The 12,158-nt window shown below is 41.3% G+C and overlaps 1 protein-coding gene across 1 annotated transcript; it reads left to right on the forward strand.

The window, feature by feature from the left end:
• The first annotated feature begins 11,021 nt into the window (after positions 1-11,021).
• On the forward strand, positions 11,022-11,883 carry LOC145010077 (uncharacterized). The gene is made up of 2 exons (XM_078968666.1): positions 11,022-11,130; positions 11,216-11,883. Exons 1-2 carry the CDS (start codon positions 11,022-11,024, stop codon positions 11,881-11,883), a joined length of 777 nt encoding a protein of 258 aa, XP_078824792.1.
• Positions 11,884-12,158: the final 275 nt, after the last annotated feature.

The raw sequence follows: 12,158 nt of genomic DNA on the forward strand, positions 1-12,158 counted from the left end.
ATAGTTTGGGTACCATACTGGGGCGGTGTGCGGCAGGTATTGATGGACGAGGCCCATAAGTCTCGATTTTCCATCCATCCAGGGGCGACGAAGATGTATAGAGATCTTCGACCCTATTATTGGTGGCCCTGCATGAAGCGGGATGTCGCCTGGTATGTGGAGAGGTGCTTGACCTGCAGGAAGGTCAAGGCAGATCACCAGAGGCCTCACAGCAAGATGCAGTCGTTAGACATTCCAGTGTGGAAATGGAAAGACATCACCATGGATTTCATAACTAAGCTTCCCAAGAATGCACGTGGAGTGGATTCGATTTGGGTTATTGTGGATCGGTTGCGAAGAGTGCTCATTTTATACCGATCCAGGAGAGCATATCGGCGGAGAAGCTAGCTGATATGGGTCGAGATGATTTTGGGCCGAGATGTAAGCTGCCCATAAGCCGTACGCGGGGCGTAACCCATCGTACGCGGGGTGTAGTGCCTTTAGTTTGCTCAGGTTGTGAGAGGCGTACGCGCAACGTACCTAGAGGTACACCCATCATACGCGACCAGGTGGCGAAACCCTAATTTTAGGGTTTGAGACGTATTTAAACCCCATTATAGCCTCCCATTTGGCCTCCTCACTTATCCTTCACCCCCAAAGAACCCTAGTTCGTACCTTGGTGTATGCCCCGCGTACGCTGCCAATTTGGGTTTCGAGTGTTTGGTCCTCGGTGTGGGCTGAGTTTTGGACTTAGGGTCTTTGGGCCTTAGTGGCCTTCAGAATTCAGTTGTTATGGGCCAAAGATTAGTATTGGGCTTGAGTAAGTCCCAATAAAGGGCTATTGGCCCAATTTAGCAAATTGGGCCATTAGTGGGCCTTTTAGTGGGGCTATGGATGTACTTAGAAGGAATTAAGGGTTTTGGGACATGTTGTGACCCATGCCATAGCAGGGGTAAAATGGTCATTTTACCCATAGGAGAATCCCTATTCTGATTTAGTATTTTATTTTCCCATGATAGCTGGGAAGCAGCCGGAGCAGCAGTCAGGGATTTCTCATTCAGGAGTTCAGTAGTTAGCATCACGAGGTGAGTCTCCTTCTAGTAGGAACGGGTCTAAGGCCACAATACCGGCCCGTTTAACTAGCAGTAGTTTCCAGACTTCGGTCTGATGTAGTAGTTAGAATGTTTGATGCCTTCGTGGCTCAGACAGGGTTTATGTGTTATGTGTTCCAGGCTACGGCCCGATGCAGTATGCAGTTTATGTGTTCAGGCTATTTGATATGTTATTGCTATGCTATGTGATGCTTAGTCAGTTTTCGGACTTTGATCCGATGCAGTTATTTCCGAACTTCGGTTCGATGCAGGGGACAAGGTCCCAGTCACTTCCGGACTTCGTTCCGATGCAGAGGGTAAGGCCCTGGTTAGTTCCGGACTTTGGTCCGATGCAGTTTCCGGATTTTGGTCTGATACAGAGGGAAAGGCCCTGGTTAGTTCCGGACTTTGGTCCGATGCAGTTTCCGGATTCCGATCCGATGCAGTGGGCAAGGCCTAGTATGTGTTATACATTATTGTATGGTATGTGGTAGTTTGGGGGAGCTCACTAAGCTTCATGCTTACAGTTTTAGTTTTGGTTTCAGGTACTTCCGAAAGTAAAGGGAAGAGCTCGGGATGATGGCATCGCACACACCACAGCTTCAGTTTGTCCTGGGAGTGGATTTAGCTTTTCATCGATATGTTTTAATTCAGCCTTGATACAGTTTTCTTGTGATACGTGTTATGGTTTTGGAGATATTGACGTATGGGTTTTATTTTATGGTATTGATATAATGATTTTAGTAATGATTAAACAAAAAATTTTGGGTCGTATTTTGGGATGTTTCAATGTAACTCGCCGTATTTCTTCAATTGCTAACTAACATCAATATAGATTTCACCTAGCACAAAGAAAGCATGACTCGAGCAGAAAATAACCGGTAAAAAGGCATCATAAGGATCAAGCATTTTTAACATACAATTCATGAAGATCCTTAACCTACACACTATCCTACTTCACTAACAGCTCATACATCACACACAAATGGAATCTCTACTAAGTAGACACTCTAGCATGCAATCCTAAGTAGATCCTTAGCCTAACATATAGCATGCACATTATACATATAACACATACAACGACAAGTTAAATACGGAATGTAAAGCAAGTATGGGTATTTTGGGAAATACTTACTTGAGCTAGGATGATTTCATGCATCGCACCCCTTTTTATTTTAAAAACCTTTTTAGAAAATCATTTTCTTTTAGAAAATCATTTTCTTTTAGAAAATTTTACCAATTCCTCAGTTTGAGTTTAGGAACACCTAAGAGTATGCCCGAATCCCTCAAACCAAGGTTCTAATACCAACTTGTAATGACCAAAATTCTGATACAATATTTTCATTTAAAAATAAAAATAATTATTCAATTTACAACTAGGATGTAGATAACACTATTTGATTCAAATGTTTATCAAAGTTTTGTCAAAAGTTATCATGAGCAGAAATCTCCAGATGGATGGGATGCAATCGAGTCGTGCCCTTCTTTTAATATGAGAAAACATGAAACATTTAAACCACAAACCATAAGCACCAAGCGTAGTGAGTTCCCAAATATACCACATACAACAAAACATAAATAAACAACTATGGGTTCTCAGCAACCTTGGATACTACCCGAAGTCTTAGTGGGTAAACATCACGTCCTATCGGTTATTAGTAACCCTGGAGACTACCGAAGTCTAATTGGGCAAACAATACGCCATGTGGATTATCGGTAACCCTGGAGACTACTGAAGTCTCAGTGGGCAAATAACACACCCTATGGGTTATCAACAACCCTAGAGACTACTTGAAGTCTTAGCACACATAGTAACACATATCACAGTAACAACAGATAAGACCCAACTAGTCAGCACATATATATATATATATATATATATATATATATATATATATATATATATATATACTACCATCCAGGCAAGTACAATCAAGTGGGTCAGCATTGTTGCCTTCGAACCACAAGTATAGTGCGAAGACTCGCCTAAATCTGATACTAATCAATCACGCACATATAGGAGTTGCCGATGTGAATGCTCCTCACACTAATTATAACCAAAATGATCTTGATTAACAATTAAGGCAAATATCGATACACATAGGTCCATATTATATTCCATCGTACCAAGGGTAAAAGACCATTTTACCATTTGTAACATCCAGATTCTCAGGTATTATATTTTTATCATTTTTTTTGAGAAAAAGTGAGGGACTCGACGAGTTGAGTCGTAGACTCGTCGAGTAGGACTGCGAATGCTGATTGGATTAATGAACGGACTCGACGAGTCGGGAAGGGTGGACTCGATGAGTCCGCGTTGTGGATTGAAACCCTAATTCTCGTGGTTTGTGCCCTATTTAAAAGCCTTTATGGCCTCCATTTACGGCTACTAGTCCAGAGAGAAAGACCCTAACGATTGTGAGCGAGTTGTGAGAGAGAGTTTGAGCTTTTTTTTATCATATTTGGTGTGATTTTTGCAAGGAAAAGATGTTTCCAGCAAGGGGAGGTCAGGAGGATTGCATTTTAGTGGGTTTCCAGCTTGGATCTTCAAGTTTGAGTTAGTTATTCAATCTTATCCTTCTGTTTTTCTTAAGAGCATTGAATTTAGGGTTTTCTATACCTTTTTATGGCTTGTTTAGATGAGTATAGTGTCCCACTGAGTGCTAAACTCTAGATCTAGACCTTTTGATGTCCATAGGGCTACATGTTTCTTTTTGTGGTTTCATGGAGGAAATTGACTTTTGTTGCCATGTTAGAAGAGATTTCACCAAAATAAGACTAGAGTGCCTTGCATGTGTACCAAGATTCGACCTTTACATGTTTATTGGTCATGGGGAAGTCAGATCTATAGATTAGAGAAGCAGATCTGACCTCAAGAGGTCAGATGCGTGTTTTCATGGGAGGAACTCGCCCAGCCCATAAGGGACTCGACGAGTCGAGTCAGGTTGCCCCGCGATTCACGACATGTGATAAACCATTGAGTGTGGGGTTGACATAGCGAGTCGAGTGAGGACCAGGGGCGAAGAGGACACTCATGTACTCGTCGAGTCACACGAGTGCACTCGACGAGTCGGGTCAAAGTTTGACCGTTGACTCTTGTTGACTTTTAGGGTTTAGTCAGTGTTTGGACTTATGAGCCATTAGAGGGGTAGAATGGTCTTTTACCCTTCTTAGATAACTTATAAAGAAGGGTTAGCCTATCCTTTATAAGTTGTATTAATTAGAGTGATTATTTATGTGATTAGGTGGAGGCTAGTGCAGTATTTCAGAGTTCGAGGTTTACCGAGTTACCCAAGGTGAGTCTTCTCACTATACTTTTCCTTGAGTGGTACTTAGAGTTATGCAATAGAGTATATTGTATTTTATTTATGTGATGTGTTGCACAACATTATTTCTATGTGATTATGTTGTGTGTATATCAGGGTTTACAGAGTTAGGATCGGAAGGTCCACAGAGTTAGGACCAGAGGGTCCACATAATTAGAGCCACAGGCCTCACAGAGCTATAGCCTCGAGTGGCTATTATGTGTTACATTTTGTATTTTGGGGAACTCACTAAGCATTTATGCTTACAGTGTTTTGTATTATGTGTTTCAGGTACCAGTGAGGATCGCAGGAAGGCGCCGGCATGATCAGTACACACTATTGCAGTTTTTATACATTTTGATAGTGGGATGTGTTTTTATGGATTTGATATGTGATACAGTGAGATATGAGAATGTTTATGAATGAAATTATAAATTTAATTTTTTTTTTTTTTTGAAATTTACGTTGTTACACCATTCCCTTACTTGACCCATCTAACCATGACCCAAACCCAAAATGACCCAAGGCCCAAAAATGGCCCAAACATCTTTCTAATGAGTACCCTTATGTGCCAACCCAATACACCCAACATACTGCTTTATCGAAGAAAAGGATTTGGGTCAAAGTTCGTTACGTGCAACGTACCAATATGGTACGCCCATCGTAACTCATTAATGCCCAAACTCTACTTTGAGTGCTTAATACTTTGAGACAAATCATCCAAAACTCAGATCTAACTCCTAAAAAGGTCTTAACTGATAACTTTGAGAACTTTAAGCTTTTTCAAGGCTTGATGGAGCCCAAAACCAAGCCTTTGGTCCATAACTTCATAAAAAGGTCATCAAATCATGCATGGGTGAATTACAACCCCGAGATCCAATTTTTATGACTTAATAGCTTACAAAATGACCAAAAGTTACACTAAAAGGTTCTAGAGTAGCTTTAACTCACAAGATCAATGTCATGGGACCAACACATAACCAAAACATGAGTCAATTCTAGATCTAGTGAAATAAGTGATAAAGATTCATGCTTTATACCTGCTAAGGTTGAGAAATGACAAATGAGTTCAAGATCCAAGAGATTGAGCTTCACCAAGCTTCAATGGTGGGCTTCTTATTCTTCAAGATGTACCAAAAACACTCACAAACACTCAAGACGCTCAAAATAATCAAAAATAGGGCTAAGGTTTCGAGATAATGCTTTGGAGAAGACGGAGGCTGAATATGGAGAGAGTTAAAAAAATGTAAGTTGCTTAAATAGGGACCAACCCAAAAAAAATTAGGGTTTGCACCCTGTGTAATTACGCCCAACATGATTCACGTATGCCTATCGTATTGGATAAAGTCCTGTGACTCATTTAAACTTCAATCGGCCATAACTTCTTTTTTCCAACTCTAATTTTGGAGTTCTTTATATCCACGGAAAGATATCGAAAATCTCTACAACCCTTTCTTTTTAAATTTATCTTAACACAAGTTCAACTTAAAACCATAATCCTTGCAAGCAGTCTGACACCTATCCTTCCCCAGTTCACCCTTGGTTCCCACTAACAATTCAAGGGCTTAGATATCAAAACCAAACTTTTCAACCTTTAATAAGGTCCAAACTTTACTTTCTCAAATCCCCAAAATCTACACATAATCGATTTATGGCCCACGAGCCTCGAATCACAGATTGATCCCAAAACAGGGTGTTACAGTTTTGTACAATATTCTCCGTGCTCCATTCCTTTATGGATCCGTATCATCACTTGATAGTTTGTTTTATTTCTTTTTTTATATAGTTTATTTTAGCTTTTTTAGTCCTTTTGTTAATTATTGCATTGTATTTCCTTTCTTTTCTCTATGTTGGATCGTATCGGGTACTTTCTATTTTGCATGAGGTAGTTTTAGGTTTTTGGAGCTCGTTGTGGTTGTGGATTAGCTTGGAGATGGGATTTGTGGGATTTAGAGGTGTCATTGGGATTTACAGATCCATCAAAGAAGATTTAGGCTTAAAATGTGGAAGACTTGGATGAAGTGGGCTTATGAAGTTGGGTCTTGGATTCTTATTTTGGGCTTGGACTATCCATATATGAAGCTTGAAGATGATTGGCCAAATTTAAATCATGTGACATGTGGAGGGGACCAAGGAAATCTTGAGTAGTGGGGTGGTGTAATGGAGAAAAAGATTCAATAGCATTCCAACATTGTTTTCGAGGGTGGAGTCTTAGTCGTGCAAGTACACACTTTGGGGCATTTTTGTCATTTTGCTCACCAATTTACCTTGGGGGTGAGGTTTGGCAGCCATACTTCGATTTTCCACCATTAGAGTACCTTGGAGAAAAATTTTGAGAGCTTGGTTTACATTGTAACGTCCCGATGATGAGGTAATTTCAATTTTAACCCTATATATGAATGAATATTGCATTTTGACCCTTGTACATGAGAAAGATTACTTAAATGGCCCATAGTGGCATTTTGGTGATTTTGGCCAAAGACTTAGTACGTTGGGCATACTGGGGAGGACCTTAGTACACTGGGCGTACACCGCGTACGCAAGGGTTTTCGGGGTGATGTCGGTGAGGGATTAGAGTTTTCATTCTACATGGGTTTTCGGTCTTCTGGACAATGAGGAACTCGACGAGTTACAAAGGTAACTCGGCGAGTTGAAGAGTTACTCTGGTAACTCGACGAGTTATTGGATGCACTTGACAAGTTAAAGTCAACATTGACCGTTGACCTTGACTTTGACCAGGGTTGACTTAGAGGATAATTATAGTAATATGGGATTGTGACAAGTCAATTACATGATGACTATAGGTTGTTGAGTTGGAGCAACATGTGGGATCTATCTGATCTTAGCTTGTCAGTTCAACATTCACGAGAAGTGAGTCTCCTCACCATACCAATGGGTCTAAGGCTCAAAGGCTGGCCCATTTTTTGTTATGTGGTACATTGATTGTTGTAGAGAGATGTGGTATGATAGTTAGTTACGCTTTATGTTATGCTAGCTATGTATGTGGTACGTGCAAGGAAGACCGTGGGGGGAGCCCATGGCTTTTCAAGTAAAGACCATGGGAAGAGCCCATGACACATGGATGTAAGACCATGTGGGGGAGCCCATGGCTTTCCAGCTAAAGACCATGGGGGAGCCCATGACACTTAGGTGTAAGACCATGTGGCGGAGCCCATGACATCCTGGAGTAAGACCTTGGGACGAGCCCACGACATCCTTATATGTGTGGGGTATGCTATGGGGAACTCACTAAACATTAGCTTACAGTTTATGGATTTGTTTCAAGTACATCTGAGCACAAGGGCAAGGGCAAGGCTTTATGGCGCGACGTGCACTCTCTCTCTCGGGCATTTCTATGGGACACTCTAATGTTTTGAAATAAGATTGTAATTGATATGAGTTTTGAAAACAATTGTATTTGGGCTTTTATGGTTGGTGAAAAGTATTTTAGGTAATTAAAAATGAAAAATCTCTTTTGAAAATTAGGTCGTTACAAGTTGGTATCAGAGCCTTGGTTTGAAGGATTCGGGCAAACTCTCAGGTGTGTCAGGACTCAAACTAAGGAGATGGTAGAATTGTTTTAAAAAATAAAGGTTAAAATCTTTTTAGAATGAGAAAAGGAGAGTGCAATGTGCGTGATCAGCGGAGCCAAGTAAGTAGTTCCCCTAGTATGTTAGCCAAGTCATGTGATATGTGAGTTATGATAATCGTATGAATCTTGCTATGTGTATGTTTTCAAAATTGTATACGGTTAGGGTATTATAACCACATAATGATTGATTTGGCCTTATTTCCCGATCCTTGTCTGGTTGTGGTCCTAGTGTAAAGTCTGTTATTCAAAAGTCTATTTGATCCTTTTCTGTGCATAATTTGCATGCATAAGGCAACCTATTATGATTGGGTTATGTTTTGATATGGATGGAGCAAATCTTAGGTTAGCCTAGGATTTGAGTTATGCATACTCTATGAGACAATATTTGTTTTGGGCCAAAGTAGAGTTATCAGGTAGAGCTTTGGGGAAGGTACAGGTAGGTGTGGAAGGTAGTATTGGACCCATACTACTGAAAGCACAAGACATGTACCCGAACCAATGTTAAATCTGGAAGCTCTAAAGTGGACCGGTGTGGGAGGATCCCCTCCATGGACATCCTAATCATTATGTTTTATGGTGTTACAGAGCAGTATGGTGATGACATGGTTTGGAGCAGGAGGATCAGGATCGGGGTTTGGGTTAGGTGACTGATGTGTGTAAAACTCACTTAGTTTTAATCCTACTTTAATTATCAAATAACACACAAAAGGCAGTGAACCTATCAATTGTGGTATAGCTAAATAAGCAGGGTATCGAACACAGGGAACGGCAAATTAAATTAAAAACTAATTCTATCTAAATTACTTTAGCAAATAAGGGGTTTTTCTCTAGTTTTACAAGACTAGAAACTTATTAAACAAAACTAATGCAAGGCTAGAAAAGAACAAATTAACTAGATTCAATAATGGGAAAGAAACTTCTGTTTAGTTCAACTCGGTTAACTTTATGGTTGCTTTTAAGGTAATAGTGCAATGGATTAATTCTTTCGTTGGTTACCGATTCAAGTGATTAAGTTGTGTTCACTACCCTAATCCTTAGCAAATAAACTAATTCAAACAGTGGCCAATTGCTTAACTTAATTATATTTACTAGATTAATTATTCGGGTTAAGTTAGACTTGCAATAGCTAATTAAATTGTTACTTTTAATTAACCTCTTGTTCAATAGTCATCTTACAAGCTTGCACATGAATTTACTCAATTTACTTATTAATCCTAGTTTCATATTCATTAATCCTAGACATATGATTTAGTGGTCACTTATCATATGAGGTTGATAATTAATAGATGTTCATGCTAATTAACTATCTTCCTATTAACAGAAAATAAATTATCATTCATACACAAGGTTCTTTAGCAAGCTAAAATAACAATTAATCACCAACTTAGAATTAATCCTACCAATCAATCAAACCATATTGTCAACTTTGTATCCCCAAACAGAAGTATAAAGAAATTAGTTCATAACTAAGGTGAATAACAGCAAACAAATAAGTTCAAGTTGCTTAATCATATTGACAAAACAAAAGAGTTAAGTAGAATGATGAAATTACGCCTTAATTACTCCCGGAATTGGATTCTAGCTTCTTTGGTCGACTTCTAGGGTTCTTCTGGCTTCTTATTCGTAGCTTAACTCCTCTGAAACTCCCCAGAATTCTCTCTTCTCGAATTGTAGAGTTATCTTTATATATGCGTTCCGACTCGTCGAGTCATAGGGTGACTCGTCGAGTCCCTCTCACATTAGTCGTAACCTGATAACTGTCTTGACTTCCGAATGCTTATCTTTCTGAATCCGCGACCGGACTCGTCGAGTCAAGAGATAACTCGACGAGTAGAAGCCTTATTTTGGTTGTTTTCTTTCTTCTTTCCACTCTTGAGCTCTTAACCGCTTCTCTTGCTTCCTTTCGCTTCCGAGCTTCATCTTTGGACTGAAAAACATAATTTAACACTTTTAAGTACCTTTTGTCCATAATATGCAACAATTTAGCTAATATATGAATAATAAACTACACTTAATACACACTAAATATGCACATATCAGTGACACTACTCAGCCCATTGATGAGAGGTTGCGTTAGCTCATCATAGCTAAGGTTAATGTGGGGCATCCTTGACGCCACCCCATTATCTTTGGGAAGATCAAGGAGGGTGTGATGGAGATTATGGAGGAGAGGCTCACGACATTCAGAGCTGAGATTGTTGCGGGCCAGGTCGGGGCCTGAACTCCCTTGTTCCGGGAGTTCAAGGTGTGTGGGGGCTGAAGTTTTTTGGAGTCTGGGACGCCATTGTTAGCCGATGCCAGGTGGCAGCTATTAAGAATGCCTAGCGCACGAGTTCTTGCCCCGATATGGAAAGGGTGGGTTTTGCTTCATATTTGCTGAGAGATAGAACCCAAGACTGGTGGGGAGAGGTAACTAGCTAATTGGGAGCAGCCGGTGTGGCTGAGATGACATGGGCCGAGTTTGTTCGGAGATTCGATGTGGAGTTTGCACCACCTATTGAGGTGTAACGACTTGTGAGAGAGTTTCATGACCTTCAACAGACTACCGAGACTGTGGTGGAGATCACCGCCAAGTTTTGCGAATGAGCTTTGTTGATCCCAAAGTATGATACGAATGAGGAAATGAGGAGCACATGGTATCATTCCATGCTGAGGGATGATATCTAGGAGTTTATGAGCTTCATATGGTGCAAAACACTGAATGAAATGGTGGAGAAGGCCAAGCGGGAGATGGAGTTGGACTTCCGCACCAAGCGGAAGTTGGAGCAGGCACAGATAGCAGTAGGTCAGGATAAAGAGCCTAAGACCTCGGATTCTTTTGGTAGGGGCCAGTAGAGTGATGACCAGTGTGTCAAGTAAGGAAAACCGCACAGTGGGGCTTGTCGGATAGCGGGCTCGGGATGTTATGCATGTGGCCAGCCGAGTCACTTGAGCGGGGATTGCCCCAAGGCGGGCTTGATTTGTTTTCACTGCATCCAGACCGGCTACAAACGGGTCGATTATCCGAAGTTGCAGGGAGGGGGAGAAGAAGTGGTGGTGCCTGCGCCCGTCACCATGAGGATTACATATAGCCGCCCTATCAAGGTGGATGCTCCAGTGGTGAAGAGTCGCGCATTTCAGTTAACTACCGAGGAGGCTCGGGTAATGCCAGACGTTGTGGATGGTACATATTCTACTCTCCTACTCTATATTTATTTGCATTGCTTATGTGTATATTGTGCTAATGTGTATATTTTGCTTATGTATAGGGACCTTTTTGGTCAATGGTATATCTGTTCACTTTCTGTTCAATTCGGGAGCTACCCAATCATTTGTGTCTCTTGCGCTTAGCAAGAAGTTTCAGGATGTTTCGGGAACTTTGGATTCCTTGCTTGAGGTAGAGATTGCAGACGACCGCACCGTGAGTGCGGCGAGGGTGTATCGGGATTATGTTCTGAATGTTCATGGGGAGAGGTTTCGTGTTGATCTAGTCCCAATACCATTGCGAGGGCTGAAGGTGATTGTTGGTATGGACTTGTTGGGGGCCAATGGGGACATATTTGACTGCAAGCGCCAGTTGGTGAGGGTTCGAACCCCAAGTGGAGGAGAACTGGTTATTCACGAAGAGAGGGTCTCGCAGGGTCTGACCCTCTTTTCAACTGCGAGGGCTAGGAGATTACTTCATCAGGGTTGTTTGGGATTTTTGGCTTATATCTCCGATATGAGGGTTGAGACCACTACAGATGTGGTCAGCGTGCCAGTACAGGAATTTTGGGACATTTTTCCCAAGGAGTTATCGGGAGTGCCTCCGGAGAGGCAAGTAGAGTCTCTCATTGATTTGGTACCACGTGTCGCTTCGATAACGAAGGCACCGTACTGGCTAGCACCACCCAAGATGCAGGAGCTATCTACGCAGCTTCAAGAGCTGCTAGACTGAGGGTTTATCCGACTGAGCAGTTCCCTGTGGGGAGCTCCACTCCTGTTTGTGAAAAAGAAGGATTGATCATACAAGATGTGTGTTGATTATCGAGAGATGAACAAGCTAACGGTGAAATACCGTTATCCGTTACCAAGGATCGATGATTTGTTCAATCAGCTACAGAGTACGTCTTGGTTTCCAAAGATTGATCTCCGATCAGAATATCACCAAATAAGGATTCGGGAGGAGGATATACCGAAGACAACTTTCAGGACTCGGTATGGGCACTATGA

This window comes from Lactuca saligna, chromosome 8 (genome assembly GCF_052625555.1).
Source record: "Lactuca saligna cultivar CGN05327 chromosome 8, ASM5262555v1, whole genome shotgun sequence".
NCBI lineage: Eukaryota > Viridiplantae > Streptophyta > Magnoliopsida > Asterales > Asteraceae > Lactuca > Lactuca saligna.